The 21,495-nt window shown below is 44.8% G+C and overlaps 1 protein-coding gene across 1 annotated transcript in view; it reads left to right on the top strand.

Moving 5' to 3' along the window:
• The first annotated feature begins 3,598 nt into the window (after nt 1–3,598).
• The window catches only part of CARPA (Carbonic anhydrase-related protein A), a 200,758-nt gene continuing 182,861 nt past the window's right edge, over nt 3,599–21,495 (top strand). Inside the window, exons 1-2 of the mRNA XM_017899294.1 lie at nt 3,599–3,604; nt 3,992–4,133. Coding sequence (XP_017754783.1) covers nt 3,599–3,604; nt 3,992–4,133 — 148 coding nt within the window. The remainder of the gene's footprint in view (nt 3,605–3,991; nt 4,134–21,495) is intronic.

Genomic DNA, 21,495 nt, shown 5'->3' with positions numbered 1-21,495 from the left:
ATGCAAGAGAAATGTTATGTTATCTAGGTGGCGTGAAGGCAACGTTACGTACGAGTATCCAGGGAATTGCTATTTCATTGATATTTCTGCGATCTAATATTTCTCGTTTCCAAACAATTCCGTACGCCTATTACGTTTGCTAAAACGCGCACTTTGTCAATTTCACCGGTCGCGTTAAATTTTATTAATTTCCCGACCTCGCCTCGACTAAATTCTCAACTTTAAACTCTGTTTACACACCGCACGCGAACCATTATTCGTAAGAATAATTCTCCAAAAATCATTTTCTCGTAAAATTATAGTTACAATTATTACACGTAGCCAGAAGTTTTTGTTGAATTTAACTTCCCCTTAGGTACATTTATTCGACTTGCGTAAAGAAATTTTAATTAGCATTCGTGCAAAAATTTTCGCGATACTTTGTACAATGTATCTCGATTAATTCCCTTCGTAAAATAAAATTAGGACAGACCGAGGGAAGAAAATTTACATACTCCCAGTGGCCAGAGGGTACAAACGACAAATAAATTCCGTGGCTCGTCATACTCCTCGCGTTCTATGTTAATCGAATTTTATAATGAAGTTATGGCGTGTTCAAATTACCTATTGTGTGCAAAAGCTCGCCGAAAATGGAAGGGATCCCTTTTTTCGTCGCGAGTTTTTTGAGTGGCGATGCCAAAGAACAGGGTGGAGGGAGGTGTGGGGTGCAGTGGACATATAATAGCATCGTCGATTGTTCTTTGTGCCGAACGAAGTTCGCCGAACGCGGTAGGGGTGGTAGGAACCTGGTAAAGGGTCGACGAAAGGCTACCGTCCTTTCTGGCGTGTAGCCAGTCTACGTATTTGGATGCAAATTCAATCGAGCTCCGATGAATTTTGCAATGCGATCCCACGGGGACAGATGGGACAGGTGGCGTCATTAATTCACGAAAGATTCGCGTGGCAAAGGTGGAGGGGTGTTTAAGGGAATATTTATCCTGCATTCGATCGGGCTCGTTTGCTATCAGCTATTAAAAATGCTATTTTCTCTCACACGCTTCTCTAATTAAACGCTTCTGCGATTAGACCGTTCGAAACGACCGAGGATTTATTCTTATCAGAATCGTCGACCTGCGTAGATCAGAATAAAATTCAGAAATTCTCGACAGCGAGGAGTATTTCAAAATTCCTTTGCTATTTCCGCAATAAGATCGAGATCTAATTTGCGATCGAAATTGTGTCGCGAGTAGATTTTGATTTAGTAAAATCGTAACAACTCGAGGTCTTCTAAATTATCGATCAGATACGAATGACATTATCTACGAGAATATAGCTAATGGTCGTAGTCGAGAGGCTTTTCACGTGGAGGTGAATCGTTTAAGATCGCGGAGGTTGAATAAATTTGAAGAAACCAGCGAAATGTCTATTTGCTGCGCTTTATTTCTGCCGAGGAACACGATTATTGGCTCTCGATTGGAAAGCAGTTCGCTGTTGCTGTCGACCATCATCTAAGATACGATTCCTTAATGGATAATTAAGTTCCAGCCAAGACCCCTCGTTCTCGATCGTCGAGCGTCCATCCAGATCGATTTTAAAGTGAAATATCGTTGCAGGGCCAATGGGGAAGTGCCCTTATCTAATTAATGACTCGGGAATATTTCAGTACAATTTATAACCCGAGTATCGTTATATTGTTTCCCCGTCGCGAGACATTTCCCGTCAGGAAAATACCATTTTCGTCGCGCGAAATGGAAGCAATGGAAACGCGAGAAAAGTCGGCGAGACTGAAATAAATTTACGAAATGTGTAAACGAAAGATGAATGAATTATACAAATATTATGGGACACGTGGTAACGTAATTAACTGCGCCAGCCGTGACTCGCTGTCGCAATTTTTCGTCGGAAAATTCTGAAGTGTTTACACGTTTCACAAGGAAGCGACAGTATTTGCCGACAACGTTTCATGTTCTTGATGTACTATTTGTATATTTCTTTCGCGTCGTCAGAAATATCTGCTAGTCGCGAAAATCACGTATACCTCGACAATTCTGCGAGAATCGACAAACTTTTCGCATATTTTTTTCCCCCTTTCTCGCAGTAATTCGGTGAACGGCGTAAAAGGTGATTCGAGGCGGTAATCGAGCAATCGAAGCGATAAAAATTCACGCGGTATAGTAAACGGGAGATCGCGTTATTCCCTATCGGCATATTAAATTTCGTCTGGGTTGCGAACGATATTGCCGCATCCGTGCTTGTATAGTTACACAGGAAAGTTAGGAACTTTGGCAAACGCTGTGGCCATCGCGCAAGACAAAGTTTATTCGTTCGGAGTTACGAAATCATTTACCATCGGCGAGCCACAAAATCAGGACCGAAGGCAGATTTTGCGAAGCACCTCTTCATTCTCAGTTATTTCCAACCCGAATACGCTACTTTCCTATCGATCGGGACATAATTTAACGTCTTGAGAGCAAGACTTTCCAGGGACTTTCAGTTTTTCATTTTAAAGAGGTTTAACATTATTTATACCCTTTTAATGACAGTGGCTTTACTGTACTCTTAGCAGTGTCACGTGTTCCAACATTAGCAATGTCCATGTAGTATGAAGAAATTAAAATGTCAATGTATTCGACACATCGTGAGAAGAATTTTGTAATAATACAAAGTTCCTAGAATAATTCGAAATTCAAATGTTTACGTTTGAACCGAGTTGAATTTCATTTCTCGTAACTCTCTCTTAAATTCGCAAATGAAGCACAAATATCGTACCTCGTTCTTTTAATAATAAAGTATATCTTAAGCGGAATAAGCGAGGAAATTTCAGGGAAATTCTCCATTCTTTTATAACGTCGTATTCCATTTTTTCCCATTTTTCATTCATCGTCGACCATTTGGATCAAGGTTAATATTTCGTCGTTGAAGATCTAGTGAATTCGTCTTAATAGCTTCCGATACGGTACTGTCGTTCGAGGTAAACGAGCAGATTTACGTGAATGCGATTCTCATCGATTTAATGTGCCTCTTTAGGAACGTGGAATCATTCGGAGGTAGGAAGGCAGCAGCAAGGTAATGTGCAGGCAGATAAATTCATTCGTGGCCGATGAAAGCTCGCTTCATTTTGATCTTCATATTTGAGCAGGAAGCGCCTGCTGTTAGTTCAAGGGAACGCGGTTAACTGTACCGGCTATAAGTTCCAATTCGAGCAGCTGATAACGTGGCTCCTAGTTGTTTGCAGTTCCTCGATTGGCACTGTGCAATCTCCGAGACCAGAATTTTTGTATACACATATATCTTTATTTTACTCGTAACTCGGTTTAATTAAAATTTCGATGACAAATTACACCATCCGTCGGAGGAATTAAAAGTACCACGAACGAGGAAAACAATCGAAATATGTAATTTGCAATAAATTTATATTCCATAACTGTTATTTTATAAATAATAATTTTATAATTATATGTAGAGTCGTATTATATTCCTCGATGATTAATAAGAGTGTTGTTATTCATTTCACACAATTTTGGTACCGTTTGTAGTTATTCGTATGCATTTTATACATTTTCAATTAGTAATTCGAGTATAAGTACCGGAATACGGATTTCAAAATTCGCGCGTAAAAATGTCGGTAACCTAACCTACCGCTAGACGCACGTATAATTAATAGGTATATATGTTGCATATGAATATCAAACAAATATTCCTTTAGGCAAGAAAGAATTTTTCAAACGATTTCGAAGCTAGGTTATAGGTACTTTTAAAGTCGGTAAATATTCGTGTAAACATTGTCTTGACTCGAGCGGTCGCTAACCGATGTTAGTTGCCGTTCGCACGTCGCGTTAGTCGCGTCGTTTACATTCCGCGTTCGTCCACGTGCTGTTTACAGATTTTTCGCGTTGATTTAAGACTCGCGGTGCTTGTAACGTGAATCACGTGTTCTTCTGTCGTGTTCTAACCTCGTAATGAATTATTCAACCAGTGCTGTGACGTTTTACATCGCGTTTTATTCGTGTAGTCATTCGTGCAACGCATTTCGTGTTTTGCCGTCAAGTTATTGATAAATCATGAGGTCGCCACGCCCGTGTTACATTGCTGGAAGCTGGTAAATAATATTCGGTGCTACTGGTCGCTGCTACGATTCGTCTTCGTCGTACAAGGTAGGAATATTATAAATTAGTGTATTCTTATTCTCTTATCGATGTATACATATACACGTGTTTTGAGATTAACCTCGTATGGTATACACGGTTATTTAGAACGTACGTTTTTCCGACGTATGTGTTGCAAACCATAAACATCGTTCGTTATTCGCATAAAATAACGCGAATCACATATATTTGTATTTCTCGTATGTGTCGCAATTCGTTTTGTCGTTCGATTCTTCTAATCTTTAATAGATCGTCAAAGCCTGAATACTACAATTAACCTAGATAATAAATTTTTCCCAAAATTTCGTATTTACTCGATATCAAGTTTAAACGAATTTCCCACATAAATTCATATTCTACACAATCGAATCCCTACTCTACGTCGTAAGACATCGAAATATGTACTATAAAATTTCCAGAAATTTCTCTCGCTGAAAATCACCGCTATTTCAATTATGTCTCTATCCATCGCAATTACTCCCGACCAAGGAACATATTTTCATCTTTTCCACCGACGTTGTCGCCATTCTACCACGCGTTCGCGCTATCAACGCTATTACGTTAGTTTCGTCCCGTTGCAGCGCCGATATCGCTTCGCGTAGCCATGTTTGCCAGCGAACGAGGTCGGGCGCCACGATTTTTCATACCTAAGATGCCCGCCACTTTCGTGGTGGCGCTTTCGCATGAAGGCGGTTGTCCATCGCTCGGAACGAAATCACACGGTTCAATTTCACGGGTCAGGGGGCGCCACGCACGTGAAATTCTCCGCCGCGCGATATGTGTATTCGTATATATAAATATATATATGGTTGGCGCGTATATATATATCGTCTCGCGTCACTCGAACAGCAAGATACCATCGTGGAAAAATGCGCCGGAAAGGAATATCGATAATTGCTCGTGGGGAACCGATCGGCGTTCGCCGATGGAATAGCCAGCCCCGTTTGTTCGGACGGTGCGCTCGAGTCCCGCTGTTTGGCCGGAAGCTAATAATCCGCAGGGAAACCGGAATAATACCGATCGATCGAAAAATCACGGAAGATTAATTAAAAATCTCGGTTTCGTCGATTCCACCGTGACCGTGCGATTTCGAATCGATTCCGCATCGTTGGGGATTTAATTGAGTGAGATTACCTGCATGAATGGGAAAGGCGGATGAACGTCCTATGGTTTTCCATTGGGAGAAATGGATCTGCTTTTAAATTTTAACTAAGGCGAATTTTCCGACTGACAAATTTGCGATATAGATCAATTTTTGATTCGCGGAGGCCGCATTTCGACGTAATTGGATATTTAGATGGCTTTGAAATTCGATCTTCTTTTCATCTTCGTGCTGTTTATTACGAATCGAGATATTCAAAAGTATATATCGAGATTCTACTCTCATTCGTGAAACAGAGTTTCGTCGTTTTAATTGGCATCGGTATATTTTTTTGTCACGAGCTTTTCAATGGAAAATCAGAGTGCACCGCAAGAATGGAGGTTTCTCTTTAACGCGTACCACGAAGTTTGAAAATATTTCGTCCCTTCGTCGGTTGATAAATCAAACTTCCATCATCGAGACGGACAATGTACTCCCACGTCAATTTCTCGTACATCGGAAAAAAACATGTGTATTTCCAACCAAATTTTCCTTTTGACTTCGGAAAAAAAAAGAAGAAAAAAAAAGAGAAGAGAAAAGGGATCAGAATATCGTTATATTCAAACTCGAAATGTAGATTCGTAGGAACGAATGGGAGAGAAAATATTCCATTGAACGAAAGATGTGAAAATACTCTATTCATCTGGTGAATTAAATAATCTTACACGTTCGGCCACTGTTTTCCATTTTCAAATACAAATCGTCACGCAGAATTCATATCTCGAAGCTCCAAATTCCGTTTAGACCAGGTTACCATTGTTCTCTAAACGATCATCCCTCTATCATTAACGGGTTTCCATCTCTGTGTAACTACCGTGCTATAGCTAGTTTATCGCATTTGATATTATTACGTTTAATATTACTCTTGACATTAGAAATACGAAATCGGCCACTCAAGGACCGTAATTTCCCCCCGTAGTTTAATTCGATCTTTCTGCGATTCAAAGTACAGCATGGAAAACTCTCTTCTCTACTCACACGGGCACAGAAATTCATTGCAAAAATTTTCCACGGAAAAATAGGAAAAAAATGAAAAGAGAAAGAAAGAAAAGGAGAAAGAAAAATAAGCGTAGGAAGAGTATCGAGATGGAGTAAGAAGAAGTAAATAGAGGAAGAAGAGTAGGAGTATACGGGGTTGAATAACTATCCCCTACCGTGGAAGCACGAGGAAACCAAGCATCAGCCATAGACTCCTAAGATGCTATAGAAGCGCGTGGCAGGGATGCGCGTCACGTATCTCGAGACACGCGATCGAGTGTCGCGGCGACAATTTGTTTGATTTATCGACGCCCTCGACACTCGGTGAACCGTGGCGGCAACAGCAGCTCTAACAGTAACAGCAGCAGCAACCTGCAATCGATACCGGCGTTTCGAGCTAAAGAGAATAATCGCGCGATCGTTCCACGAGGTCGCTCCGTTCGAATCGCAGGGAGCTTTTTTCCCGGCCAGAGGTCCGCCATTTGCAGCGATCGAACCGTTTTCCAGGCCGATCGGCGATTCCTCTGCCGGCTCTGTAGGCAGAACGTGCGAATCCACGGCCTCGTAACGAACGTCCCATCGATTCGCCATTCGAATTCGTTAAATTCACGATCACGTGAACGCTTTCCATCGGTCCACGTTGTTTCTCTGTTTCCCTACGCGCGCCACCCTTTCACCGCTGTGTTTCCTTTTCTCCTCCTTTCTCCCCATTCTCCCCTTTCCTCTTTTTTCCCTCCATTCTACTGTCCGCGTGCAACGCAACGAAATCGATTCCTCTTCCTTTTTTCGTCGCTTTATCTTGCCCCGGTGTTTCAGTCCGCTGCAAGCCGCGAGTCGGAGCGTTTCGATTCGATTGCAGGTTCCAGGGAAAACACGGTTGCCGGCCATCTGTGTAATTTATTTCTGATTTTAATGAAACACGCGCTGGAAAGATGCCGGGGTTCGATGTCGAATCGCGCTCTCGGATTTTCGTTTGTTTCGCTCGGTTACGCCATCGCATCGCGCGAATTGCCCGCGGAAATTCACGGTATGCCGAATGGGTTAAATTGTAATCGGTGAAAATCGCTTTCGGATACTCTGCGATGTTTTTCCCATGGTTTGCTTGGCACAGCGAAACCAGATACAGGGGTTCTGTGTGATAAATAAAAGGAGAGACTCCAATGTTTCTTTCCCCTGATATTACCGAAGATAATATTTTCCACTTCCCGAATGACCATGTTGATCATTTGGCGAATGCGATTGGTGTTATCTCGTTGGAAATATCACCCATTGGCGTCTCATCGGTTAGCGTGATTATTGGCGATTACGAAGTAATTTTGCTGTAGGAGTTTGGGCTGCAGACAGGAGGGTACGAGTACCCCGGTCGAGCTTCATTTCAGTGTAAAAATTATCTTCGACTGTTCCTTACGCGTATTTTGGGCGGTATGTTGTAATACACTGCCAGCTGAACAATTACAATTTGATTTCTGGGGGGAAAAAATTGTCCAAAGACATTGGTGTCTTTACCCACTTCTTCTCCCCCGAAACGAGTATTTTCGCGCAAATGAAATTTCCACGAAACGGAATTCGGAAATGAAAGAACGCGCCGGACAAAGTGCTATCGATAGGTAATAAGAACCACGCCGAACGGAATGCCGCGGGAGGTTAACTACGGAGTTAATATGCTAATCGAATGCACCATCAATCCTGTTTGTTTGTCTCGGGAAAGCTTGCCGAAAAATTACTTTCGACCGAGCGAAACGCACGATTGGTCCGATTGTTTTCGATAGGCGTATTTATGAAACGATCTACTGATCAGCCTGTGTGAAATTCAACCGGTTCCTCCATATGCTCCGGTTTTTCCATTCACTCGCGGCACATATTTCGCGCGCAACCACCGGCCCGGCCCACACATCCGATTATAAATTGAAACGGGAAACACATCAGCGTGTATAAATTAAATCGTCCGTTTTTCGGCGGATTGTCGTGACGGTGAAAGGACAGATTTGCGAACGGCGATCTCCAAGTTGCGTTTACAACTGTGCCGGCTAAATACCGCGTGCCGTTTATTTCCTTTATTCTGGGGAGAGAGAGAGAGAGAGAGAGAGAGAGAGAGAGTGAAAGAGAGAGGGAGAGAGAGAAAGAGAGAGAGAACGGTCGGAATCGTGGCGCGAATCCGTCGTCGATGGAAAATCGAGGGAGGAGAAAAAAAAAAAGAAAAATGAAAATAAAAAACGGTTCGGGTATTTTATAAAACGACCGATGATTTCTACAATTTATACTCGTAACAAATGACCGAGGTTCGCGGGTCAAATTGCGCGCATGCATGTTTTTTTTTCCCCATCCGTATACGTAAACTGCAATCACGGTCGAATAATTTTGTTTTTTCGTCGGCCATTAAAAATGAATATGTAATTCGTTTTATCATATTGCTTCCTTTTTTTTTTTTTTTCGTGTTTCGAAACAGTCGATTATGCGATAGAGAAGATTGATATTTATCGGTATTTACCTGGCATGTGTGGCGTACGATGTTTAACGAACTCGAAATTGGTTCGCGATATCGAGAGAAATTTCTTTCTCCGCGAAGGGTAGCCTCGCTGCCTCTGTTCTTTGCTGTTTGAGCTAATCTCGACGGCCGCGCAGTTCCGCACGTCATTAGCATAATTAGCGGCCGTGTAATTTCTACTTAACACTCGTTTCGCCGGAATTCCACGCGCTGCACCGTGCAAAGTCCGACTTTCATTCCGTTGTCAAACATCGTTCGAACGAGGGTTAATTGACTCCTTTGTTTCAGGATATATCGCTTTAGGTGAGACGGTTCTCGCGGGGCACAGCGGGGGACAGCGTTTAGGTGAAATTACGGCGATCGAAAGAACTCGAGGAAATTCGAGGAAATTCGTGAAAATTCGAGAAAATTGGAGAAAATTCGCTCTTTAATCGGCAAGCGACTTCGAATTTACTCTCGTACGTCCTCGCTGTCGAAAGTTTTCGTTTATCTCGGTTAATCTGAATAATCACGGTAAACACTCGGCTTAATTTCGCCCGGCGGAGTGCAGTAATTTCGTTGGAACACGCGTGCGATCGATAGCCGATGTCGTCCCCTGGAAATTTGCAAACGAAATGCGATCAGGTTGGAATTCAAAATGGTCCTGAAACATAATTGACACGGCGTATCGGCCGATCTGTTAGAGATGCGAGTTTTATAGGGAACGAATGAGTCCGGCGCGGAGATCCCGCCTCTATAACCGGATTTTTCAATTCGGAGATATCGCGCCGTTTCGAATCAATCAGCTGTTATCGCGATAGGAATTCTGACGCGACGAGAGAATCTCTCGCAGGCTCGCAATTGCGAAGGAGGAACGATATCCGCAGCGTGTATAAAGCCAAACTATATCAGACACGAGGGGAAGGATTTATGCGCGTATAGAATTGCAGTTGAGCGTCTGGCAACGGTGATTTAGTTTGCATTGCAATGGGATTTACAGCTGCCCGAGATACCTATTTTCCAGATTGACCTTCAAATTGAACTTCGACGCACGTATGCCGATTGATATGCAGCGATCCCGCTGCAAGTATTACGTAAAACACGGTTAAACACGGCGGCGGCCATGCGTCGTTTCACCGAGGAAACTTCCGTGGGAACGTGGACAGGCGTAGCAAGGATCGTATAAAAATCGATAGGTTCGTTAAAACCGGTTAATTCCATTGGTTCCTGACCGAAGCTAGCAACAGACCACGGGCTACTTGGAATTTCAGCTGTTTCGCGAGCAACGAATTTCTCTAACGACTGGAATTCCCTAATTTCGCACCCCCTGCCCGCTGCAACTCGCTGAAACTCTGCTGCACGTTCGCCTCAAAGGTTTCTCAAAAATTACCATAAATTCCCCCAAAGCGGAAAGAACGTTCAGCAGTACTGATTGAACCCTAATTTCCCACGGAACCCCGTCTGAAATTAACCTAAAGCGGTCTTTCTCTTCGGAACAGAGGCTGCATTTCGTCCACGTTTGTTGTAAAAGGCACGCTAATCAAAACGCCCTGTAGTAAGGCCATCGAGAGAAATTAAATCTAGCTGCCGGTTTGAATACAATTCGCATCGTGATACTTGCCGTTGCAGCAACTGTTCCGCGTACTTTATCTCTACGTTAAACGTCCTGTTTAAACGAGCCAAAGGGCGCTGTTTAATTTTTATCCCGGAATAAAATAGTCCCTTTTCTTTTCTAAAATAAGAAAAGTATAAAAAGATTGTATTATACTAGTGATGCACGAATTCTAATTGCCAAGGAGTATAAATGGTGCGCGAATTTTAATAGCCAGCGATTATAAGTGATGCACGAATTCTAATAGCCAAGAATTATAAGTTGGGTTCGAATTATAATAGCCAAGAATTATAAATTGGACACGAATTCTAATAGCCAAGGATTATAAGTAGTGCACGAATTCTAATTGCCAAGGATTACAAGTGATGCACGAATTATAATAGCCAAGAATTATAAATTGGGCACGAATTCTAATAGCCAAGGATTATAAGTGGTGCCCGAATTCTAATTGCCAAGGATTATAAGTGATGCACGAATTTTAATCGCCAAGAATTATAAATTGGACACGAATTTTAATAGCCAAGGATTACAAGTGGTGCACGAATTCTAATAGTCAAGAATTATAAGTGGTACACGAATTCTAATAGCCAAGGATACCTTCTGGCTATTCGCGAGGAACAAAATTTTAGGATCGTTTGGATCTAACGAATATTCCAATAATGCCTAAATAACCCCGAAGGGTGTAAATTATTTATCTCGGAAAAGTGAAGAATAATTCTTCTCCATTTTCAACAAGTCCTTTTCCAGGGACGTTAAAATAGGATACGCTTTTTCCTGTCTTCCCGTAATAGATTTGTTCCTCGATACACTTACCCCGTGGCGAACCCCTTATCGTTTGGCCCATAGCATGCATGCAGATCTATTGATCTTTTTCCGAACTCCGTTTTCCTTATAACAGCAGAGAAGGAAACGGTGTAAGCCGGATCCGTGGCCAGTTAGCTAACCGCGTGCGAGGGATAACAGCCTAATTGAAAAACAGGGGCTGAAGGATAATTTCTCTTCTCGATCCAGGCAACGTTTCGCCTAGTCCTAGGTTGCTTTTACACGTTTCTCGGGCTCTCGGCTAACCGTGGACTGCCTGTCGAGGAAGTATTTGCAGGCGACTGTACAGAAACCCAATTTAGTCTGCGGTCGACTAATCCTATCCTACTACATACCATCAGTCGATAGCCCGAGCTTGAACCTTCTCTCGCCCCCTGTTTCGCCCTTCTTCTTCGTCCACCAACTCGTTGTCTCTGTTCCTCGTCTATTCCTGTGCAGCCTGTTTCCACGACTCCGTCGAACTGACCGAGATCGTTCTATGCTTTGCAGGGCACCGTTTCTCGCAGATTTCTTCTTCCTTTGTACGCCCCTGCTGGACTCTCCCTTTGTACGGTGTCGCAGTTTCTCTTTCTTCGGGTTATCAGGTTTGCCGGAATATATTTCTCGGAAATTGCATGGTCGACGATGAGAAATCCTCGAGTCGGTTAGATCACAAATGACATAGGCGATTCGTCATTTCATAGAAGCTAAGTATCGCTTCTCTCCACGCTTTATACGTATTTATTCGTATTCGATTGCTTCGACTTTACCTGTGAAACTTGCTGCCTTCGTCTAGGCTGCGTTAACACGAACGTATCGAAATTTGGAAAGCGTTTGCGCTAAGAATTAAGAATAAATTTGGGTCAAATTTAGGTCAGGTTCTAGAAACAAAGATCTCGTTCCGTAGATTTCTTCGACCCCTGTCTGCGTGACTCTTTTTGTCACGGATCATCGGCCAGAGCGTGGAAAAGTAGAACGGGTGGAAGTTGTACCGAGTGCTTGGACACGGAACAGTAGAATCAAGCGGATATGATTCTTCTCGGAAAAATAAGTCGAAAAGAAGAAGTAGAATTTTTTCGTTCGTGGATTCGTTTGGAAGAAAATCGGGTTTGAAAATTTATGCGCGAGTCAGGGTGCCGGCTGTGTGCCAACGACCAGTATTTCAACCTCGATTTTCTCCAAAACGGGGTCTCGAGCGAAAAAACGTTATTCCACATTTTCGACTCGTTTTTCGACGTAGAATAACCTGCGCGCCGATTTTACCTGTGTCGCACGCCCGTTTCGGAGCAGCCTGTATAAACACGGACGTGGTCGAGCGCGAAGGTGATACAGGTATGGTAGAAGGATGACAAAACGTAGCGTAATCGACGGAATAACTCGATATAGCATTGCATGGTCCAGGCCACGCTTCAGAAACGTTGATGCAACATAGTTGCCGAATAGTTTCGCCAACAATTTTGCACAGTATTTTACGGTGTTCTCAACGAGGATCGGCTGGTAGTACGTGCTACCCGGTCCGCATTGCGTGCTTTCCTCCCCGTGGCTCTCTCCTGTCTGCCATTTGGAAAAAGGGTACTACGTAAGTACCCCGAGAAAATGACGTTTTCGTGCGACCAGCGGAGTTTAATGACGTCGAAGAACGAACTCGACGAATTTATGCGTTTCTACATCGAATAAAACCCGAGTGTTCTCATTGCTGCACCAAAATGTGCAACGGCGTCTGACTCTGCTTCGTTTGATTTATAGATATTCTTTGGAACTTCCTTGAAATATGAACGTCTAAATCTCGTTGAAAGGAGAATTTTCTTAAATTCTTCTTTTTCTCGAATATGGGTGGGATGGTTACTACGTCGGTTCCTTCCTTTTTTCCTACTCTTTTTTCCTTTTCTTTTTTGGACGAGTTTGGGGAAATTGTTTGACATAAAATATCGCGATAAATTCTGTAGTTGAGGGGAGGAACGTGGCGTGTCAAAGTGTCCAAGAAATTCTATCATTATGGGGAAGAAATTGAAAGAATCGACATCTCGGAAGTAGTGTAGAGACTGTGGTTGCTGGTGGTCAATAGAACTATTTAGTAATTAGTAATAATAAATTAACAATATGTGGGTGACGATTAAACACACGAATCTATATCGACTTCAACTTAAGACTATGCTCAACTCAACGACACAATGGTAATTCAGCCTGTTACAACTAATGGCTCATAAGTAAAACACAACTAAAGCTGTCTACTAATAACTCCTCTTAATAACTATCTCTCTACAGAACTGTTCTAAAAGACTGTTTCCTAAGAACTGTGGCTTCGCGCACTTGCACCCTTATTTTAACCATACGCTGTATTCTTTTTCGTACTCATGCTGTCTGTCTCAATCGCGCTTTTCTCACGCACTCTTCACGGCCGTGCCTTCAGTGGGTCACGTAGCCTAAACACTCAGACGCATTCCTAGGCACTCTTCACTTGCAAACGATACTTCCATAGATACCCTATTCGTACGATCCTTGCGCACACACTTCAGATAACACCCTGAACGCTCGAGCCAAACCCAAGACCGCTGTTTATTATCCTGCGATACTACAGTAGTTAATACAACCGAAATATTATACTATATATAGTACAATAGAAATACAACCGAATTCTACCGAGGATAATTAACATCCTTCTCAAAAATGAGAATATCTGACACGCGACGTTCTCTTTAGAACCACCGAATTATCCTCATAGTAGTCATGTTATTAAATTTTTCGCGTAATCATTTGCTTTTGCCGTCAATTTTTCCTCGACTATCGACTCGAAGTACATCTTTGTTCTCTTAATCGAAGACTTCTCTCGGATCTTCCGTGCCGTTTGTAGCACGCGTGGAACGAAAAAGCCGTTTCGATTAAAACGGATATCAAAGGTCTAAGAAAAAGTGAAAGGCAAATTATCGAATATCGCACTTTGAACGCGTCGTGTCAGACGTTCCGTATTTGCGCGAGAATTCGAGGAAGCGAATTTTCCGCGCTGCTCGGTGCTCGAGGCCGGCGAATTTTGGATGCAAAAGGGAATATCCTCGATAGAGTTCGGCGTACGTGCGTGGCGTTAACGGCGAAGTTACCTGCAATTAATGGGGATTCCGTTGTTAATGAAAACAACGACGCGAAGTGGTACAAGTGGCCGCGTAATTAACATGGCTGTCGGAGAATTCCTTGGTGACAGGAGATTTCAGCGTCCACGTTGCCTCCGTGGAATCCCGGCGACTCGTTCTGGGCGTGTATGCGTGCAAACGGGTCGTGGAACCATTGCAAATCGATTAACTTATCACAGACGTCGGGGTCCCGGTCCCTTAACCAATTGCCTTCAATTATTCAGTCGGTCAAACTGTAACTAACTAACTCGTCAACGGTTCACGCGTTATGCACCACGCATCGATCAGATCCGTGTAATCGATGAAGCTGATTAGTCAGACGGTTAATAGTTAATCGAATAAATCGATCAAGTAATATTGTTGACCCAACGATTTGTCCCTGTAACCTATGGTCGGTTTCTACTCTCTAATTGGACGATCGTGTTGGCACGGAGACGATTGATCGGTCCGTCCCAGTGGTCTAATCGACGTTTATCGATCCTTCAATTTCGATAACTTTTCCTCCTTTCGCTCGCTCCTCTGTCTCGTTAGCTCGTCGCAAGAAATTGAAGGAATTTTAAATAGATCTTCCAGAAAGGACGAAAGGTCCCCCTATAAGTACCCTAATCGGCGAACTTAATTCGCTTTAACTTAAACGCGAAGGTCGGGAATATTTGTCTTCGTGATTCGAATTTTTTACTCACCTCGATCGAACCGTTTCCGCGAAGATACATTGGCAATTGCGATCGAAGAGCTGTTTAAACACGTTAAGAAATTGGCCCGAATGCTCGCCAGGGCGCAGAATAAATCCGAACCGAGTATAATGTAGCCAGGGAAAGTTTTAAGTAACGCAAAGTCGAGAGTTTGGTATTACAAATGCAAGCCATCGACTCGAGAAATTTGTTTTTCTTTACACTGGGGCATCCCGAGAACGAGATGGAGCCCCGATTTATTGCGTTGCGAGACAGTAGGTCTCCAGAGCGAGGCAGATTTGTTTCCGCGTTATGTGTTTCGTACGATCGCGTAGGTTTATGGTTCCGACGCTGTATCTTCGCGCGACATTTTCGAACATTATTGAATTATCGCTCGATTCTTCGATTCGATAAATTCCCGGTTTAATCCCTTCCTCTGCGAGCGAGGTATCCAAAATTTCTGGTCAACGGATAGACAGACCTGTTCTTCGGAGAGAACAGATGATTATAAAGGTATTGCAATTCGTTTGCGAAATTTCCATTTTAATATTCGCCACATTTATGACACTGAATATTCAATTCCTTCGCCCCGGCGACGTACTGGAGAAAACCAGGCGCCTTAATAAATTCTGCACCGAAGCAGTGGCAGAAGTTGTCACGTTCCATCGTCGCGAATGATTTCACGGCATTGTGGCTGCTGCATCTCCAAGTCAAATACCCATGCGTTCGCCGGGAAGCCGAAGGAACGCGTGGGCCGTCCGTGCTCGCGATTTCCGTGGTACACGCGCGAGTGTTTGGGGTGTCGGCGTGCGAAAGAAGGGGCCATCGACGCGTATTCGGAGGATCCATTTTTCAAAAGGCCGGAGACGCGTGAAGTTCTCTCGGAGAGTCGTGGTCGTCCGTCTTACCCCTAGCTACCCTACCTCGCCGCGAGTAACTCGACCGAGTTTCCTCTATTTTTTCCACCCCTTGTCGGTCGTTCTCTCGTTTCCAACTTTCGACACAATGCCCTTTGAATTCTCGCCAGCCGCCACGCGGAAGGCGAGTGTAATCTAAAGTTCGAAGTCTCGATTAACGAGGGAGCCGAATGGCGGGGTCGGGGAAAAGAGGGCAAAAGATCGACTGACAATAAGAAAGGGAACGGCGGGTGGAAGACTTGCAAGGATCGCGAGACGAAATAATATCTGCAGCCTCCACGGCGAAGAATTCGGCGAGGAATAACAGACTTGAGAGTTGCATGCACCCTTTCAGATCTCTTCGATTCCCTGTAACCATTCTCGCGTCGAACTCGCGCCACCCCTCGAGCACCACCCCCGTTTCGCCGTCGCGTCGCCAACTCGATGGCGCGACCATTATCGCCGTTATTATCGTTATTATCCTAGCTAAGCAGAGGACGTCGCGGAGTCCGTACCCCGTGGTGGATTGCCGGGAATCCTGGCGGAATTTATCGGGGCCAGAATACCGAACGGGAAACGGGGCCGGGCTGGCGAGAAAAAGGAGAAGTACGAAATAACGGTACGCGACCTTATTTCCACGAGGTATTTGCATGGCTCGTAGGTATTTCTGCCACGAGGAGAAACGAAGCCGCGGCCGGAAGCCCGCAGGAAGGGAGAAAGATTGCGTTCCACGTACGGTCACACCACCATCGTGCAGGTGGAACGGCGCAGGCTACTGGGAATTATCTTTTAACGTTGCCACGCGTTGCCCTCGCAACGGATAGGCCGCTCCTCAAAGTTGCCGCTTTTAAATTACCGGTTTTGCCACGGGATAAGGTCGCCTGCTTCCGGCTACCTTCTCTCTACGCCGGTTCTTCGTGCCCGGTTTTATTGCTGCTCGTGGAATTGGCGGAAACGAGGGAATTGCGTTCGGGTCAGGGGGTGGGTGGACGTTGAACGTGTTGCGTGGCGGTCGCGGTGATTGTAGCTCCGACGACCAAGAAATCGACTTCGATTCGGTCTTTCTGCAATTTTCCCTTCCCGTTCGAGCTTCTGCCGGATGCTTCCGCGATCGCTGCGCCTTCGTGCACCTGTTATGACTCGAGATAATCCAGTCGCGTTGCAACAACCAGTCACGTCCGATTTCCGCCAGGATTAAGTCTAATCGACGACTGAAATTTATATTCTTGCGCAATTCGAACGTTCTTTGAACGTTGTTTGGACGTTGTTATCGGTGACTTCGGGGTGGTTTAAGTGTAACTGGATGGCTGGCGGAAAATATGGCAATAAAACGTGGCAGTAAAATATGGCAGTGAAATCGAGATCGATCTTGGTTTTACGATTTTTTCCGTCAGAATGCTAGATTTTACGTTGTACTCTAATTGTCGCGCGCGCGTTTCCTGGTTGAAGTTTCACGATCTGTCGGCGAATCGATAGGTCGCGGACATGAACTTGCAAATGGTTGGGTCAGTGGTGTATGGGTTCGCGCTCGGGGGTGCATGTTTTATTTAACGTTATCGATAACCGTAAACAAGAAAAGGAGAAGAAGAAGGGAAAGGAAACACGTTTGGTCGCGTTACGACGAATAATTAAAACTCTCCGATACGTACTTCTGTTGTACTCGCGACGAAACTTTCCCATTGGAAAACCGTTCTCTGCTGGAACTTTTCGTCTAGTGAAAATACTCGTCGAATAAGACGCGACATAGCGAGTTTTACGAATGAACTAGAGATGCGCATACGTGCAACGTAGCGTCATTGGCTACGACTATGGTCTCCCGAAGCTATTCGTAAAACAGGCACGTAACGAGCAGCGGAGTAGCATTCTAACTCGTCGATGCAACAGAGGTTAGAAACTATGTCGAGTTATAAATTTCGAATGGATCTCCGGGTCTAAAAAATTAACTTCTCCGATATCTTCAGAAAAAGGAAAAGGAAAAAAGGGTCGTAACTCCAGGAACAAAAAAGAAAGAGAAAAAAGAAAAGGAAGAAGAAGGAAGAAAAAGAAAGGAAGAAAGTAAAATGCAGGGATGTTGGGAAAGCTCGAGGAACATCATCTGGACTGGAAGCGGTGTCAAAGTTGCAGCCCTCTCCCTTCGGATTGATGTCGATGGAATCGTAAATACGGGGGAATATCAAGATACGCGACGCAGCGGAAAGAAAAAGGGCAACCAAGGAGGAAATAGAATATTTGATAAATCACCGAGCTGGCTGGCGGGAGCGGCGCGGCGAAACAAGGAGGCTGCTCTAAAAGATTCAAAAACACGCGCACGCCGTTCGACGTGTATCGTATTTTGCCCGGTGTAAAAATATCAGGGCGCGAGGCGGCCGGGGTAGCCGGATGCCGGGGCGCGGCGCACTCGGTGGAGAAATTACGGGAAGATTTATATCGGCGTATCGGCGCCGATGCGGGGAGTACGCTCGCGAGAAATGCCCGTGTCTGCGGAGCGTTCGCGATCCATAAACACGTATAGCCGATCCGCGGAAGGGTCGGGGATGGCCGTTCCTAACGTGTGTTTCGTCGCGGCCGAGCGGAAGGGTGGGCCGTAAATTTCCGGTTTACTCGGCGACCGCCGCGAGGCTCGCCATAATCCGACGGCGTTCGGTTTCATTGCAGCCGCGATAATAATTACCCCGGGCCGAAAACGCAGCCAACGAGCGAATCAGCAGCCGGTAGTCGCATCCGTTCGAAACTAACGCGCGATACGGAATTGCCTGCATTCTGGGCCGCGATCGCCGCGAAATACTGTGTTGCGCGCAAGGCGGGACAAGGTCCTGGCAGAAATTATCCGGCATTTCGAAACCCTTGGATTACCCTTATCGCGCGACCCAAATTCAAGCCCCTCCATTCCCGAGCGGATTACCAGACCTGCCGCGCGGTAACATTCCGGAGAAATCCTAACCTGAAACATCCTGTGGGGGGTTATGGATACACACGGTGACGATACGCGCGCGAGCCAGCGAGTTTCTACACCACCGTCAGATAGGGGTTCCGTATGCCGGGGAATGGAGGATCGCGCGCGTACGTGTGCCGAGAGGAAGCAGAAGGGAGTTACACGCGAGCGGGCTGCTGCACCGCGGGAGCGCGCGTGCAGCCCGACGCGAGGAACAACGAGGTGTATACGAACGCGATCCCCGTGTATCGGGTGTCCGTAAATTTCTCGCGTCGGACAAGTCACGCGATTTTCCACGGGAAACGAGGATCGGGGGGTGTTTCGTCGTTTTTTTCGTGAGTTATGAGCAGGATGTGTCGGGTGTAGTCGTTTTGGCTGATTGGTTTTGCGGTCCAGAGTCTGCAGTGGGGTTACGCGTGGATTGCCAGTGCATTATCGCCATTCTTTTTTTTAATTCCCGGCTTATATATTTCCAGTTTCTTTTGTTTCAACGCCGATTGTTTCGCTCCGTTTTTTACGGGTTTTCAGTGGGGATGTTTTCTACGTAGAGGTGTACGATACAGCGCGGGGATTTTCACTCAATTTGTGGGTGTGTCGTGAGAATTTTTGGCATACGCACCGACTACCTGTTTAATCGCAGGTACGAGTCTTCTTTCATTGACATTGTCAAATATGAAAATGACGATAGCTGTTTGACGTGACTTAAAATTCCATCGCATCGATAAAAATATTTTCGGTATGTCGCAGAATACTAATACAAAACGTGTTCGATCGATGTCGCAAAAATATGAGAAATATCTGTCTACGTCGTTACTACGCTTTTTCGGAAGCTCGAGAACCTTGTTAAGCAATTTGGGATAAAATATCTCGAACCGGGTATTAAAATAATCGTCAAAAATCGGACAAGGGTATCGATATTCGTCTCTTTTCCTAATTTTCCAAGAGAACATTCGCGTTCGTCTATTTTGAAACGAAGAAGAGAACCCCTGCTTCCCCCTCGGCGTCGTAATTATCGTGAAAGAAATTTTGATTCCGATTGCAGCGTGCTCGCGAGATAACGTAAGGCGAATCCGTACACCCCGTAGATGGGGATACGAGCGTGGCGGTGTCGGTGAGAACGTACACAGCGGCGGGGGGTTGAACGCGCAAACGCGGCAGACGGAACCACTCGTACGCACTCGTAAGCGCACACGAGCGGAGGGGAAACGGAAATAGAGGCATATGCAAACGTATGCCGTCAACGAGGGTATTGTCGCCGGTCCCGTTGGCATTATTGGATTAAATACACTCGAGTATCCGATCGTCGAGACAAACGACCGGCCGCAACGAAACCACGCTTGTCATTCGTAATTGGCCCGATGAGCAGGGATCATTTCCGGTTCGCTTGTTGTAATTCGATCCAGCCAATTCATTGACTTTTATCTATCGCCGTGTCGGGATTAGCGTTCGGTTTTTAATCAAGGATGTTAATCCGTCGCGACTGTAACGACTGCCGACCGTTGTACGGAAATTCGGGATCGCAGTGGAGTAGACAGACGATTGGTCGGACGAAGAAGCTGCGCTCCGATATTTTCGTCTCGCGTGGAGAAGAACAACGAATAAAATTGTAGCGACCATAATTCTTACCCTCGCCACTGGATGGATTCCAACTTTGAGGACTTTCTCGCGAGTCCTCGGAAAACCCCCAACTCCTATATATATAACTTCTCGACCTTCCAATATTATCCCAGTGTCTAAGGCAGGTCCTCCTAGGGTAGTCTAATTGATGAGTCCGCTAGCAGGCCCGGGACGAAACGTATCCCTTCCTTTTCCTACTGTCCCTTCTAGCCACCACCACCACAGAGGATACCTGCGACTAGCTGACGTGAAAATGACAGTGGGGGCGGACCCCCACAAAATTAATTAAATTTCTATTCGTCTCGAAGTATGCGCGAATTAAATATAATATCGTGCATTACGTTTACGCGAATCGTAATCTGACGTTATTATCGCTGTTACCATCGAGTAAGAGGATTAAATTAGCTGCAGGCTCGCTATGGCAACTGCGTTACGCCTCTGAAATGTTATGGTTGAAATGGTAAAGGGCTTACAAACGCATGATTAAGATTGCCGAGTTGCTTACCGCGATTATCGCTAACAATAGACAACGCAAAGATGATCGTTTTCTTCTATTAATCGTCGATCGACTGTTTCGATCGAACTTAGAGAACTCGGATAGAAAGTCGTAAGGTAATTGGAAATTATCCGGCTGATTAATGCGTGTGTGAATTTCATATTAGATCCCGTGTTCGCATCTACGTACGCGATTAAGTAGTATACGCCGGCATGCGTCAGACATACAGATTCGCGCACTAAGCTCAATTCGTGCATCAGGTTTACATACAGTTGGTAGTAAGTTCATCGTACGATGTGCACGTAATGAATACTGCCTCTGCTCGATGCTGAAATATCAGTATCGTAATCTCGAGTCTGAAAGGGCGAAAAGGCATAACACGTATTAAGTATACTCTTTTCTATCTCGGCTTAGATTTCTCGAGAAAAACTTTTATTTTAATAGCATTATAATTGCACAACGATGCCTAATTTTATTTCACCACGCATAATCGGGTTTCAGCTGCTTTATTTCTTCAGCTTTCGATGTTTCCGTCAACTCCGGAACTATCAAACCAGTTCCAGTGACTTTTAGTCATTAAAAGCGGACAACTACTTTCCTCAAAGTTAATGTTGGCTTTCATGGAGATAGAAACGTGA

The sequence above is a fragment of the Eufriesea mexicana genome, unplaced genomic scaffold, assembly GCF_001483705.2.
Source record: "Eufriesea mexicana isolate 0111107269 unplaced genomic scaffold, ASM148370v2 scaffold812, whole genome shotgun sequence".
Lineage (NCBI taxonomy): Eukaryota > Metazoa > Arthropoda > Insecta > Hymenoptera > Apidae > Eufriesea > Eufriesea mexicana.
Note: the sequence above shows the minus strand (reverse complement) of the source record. Positions and strands in the feature narration are given on the sequence as shown.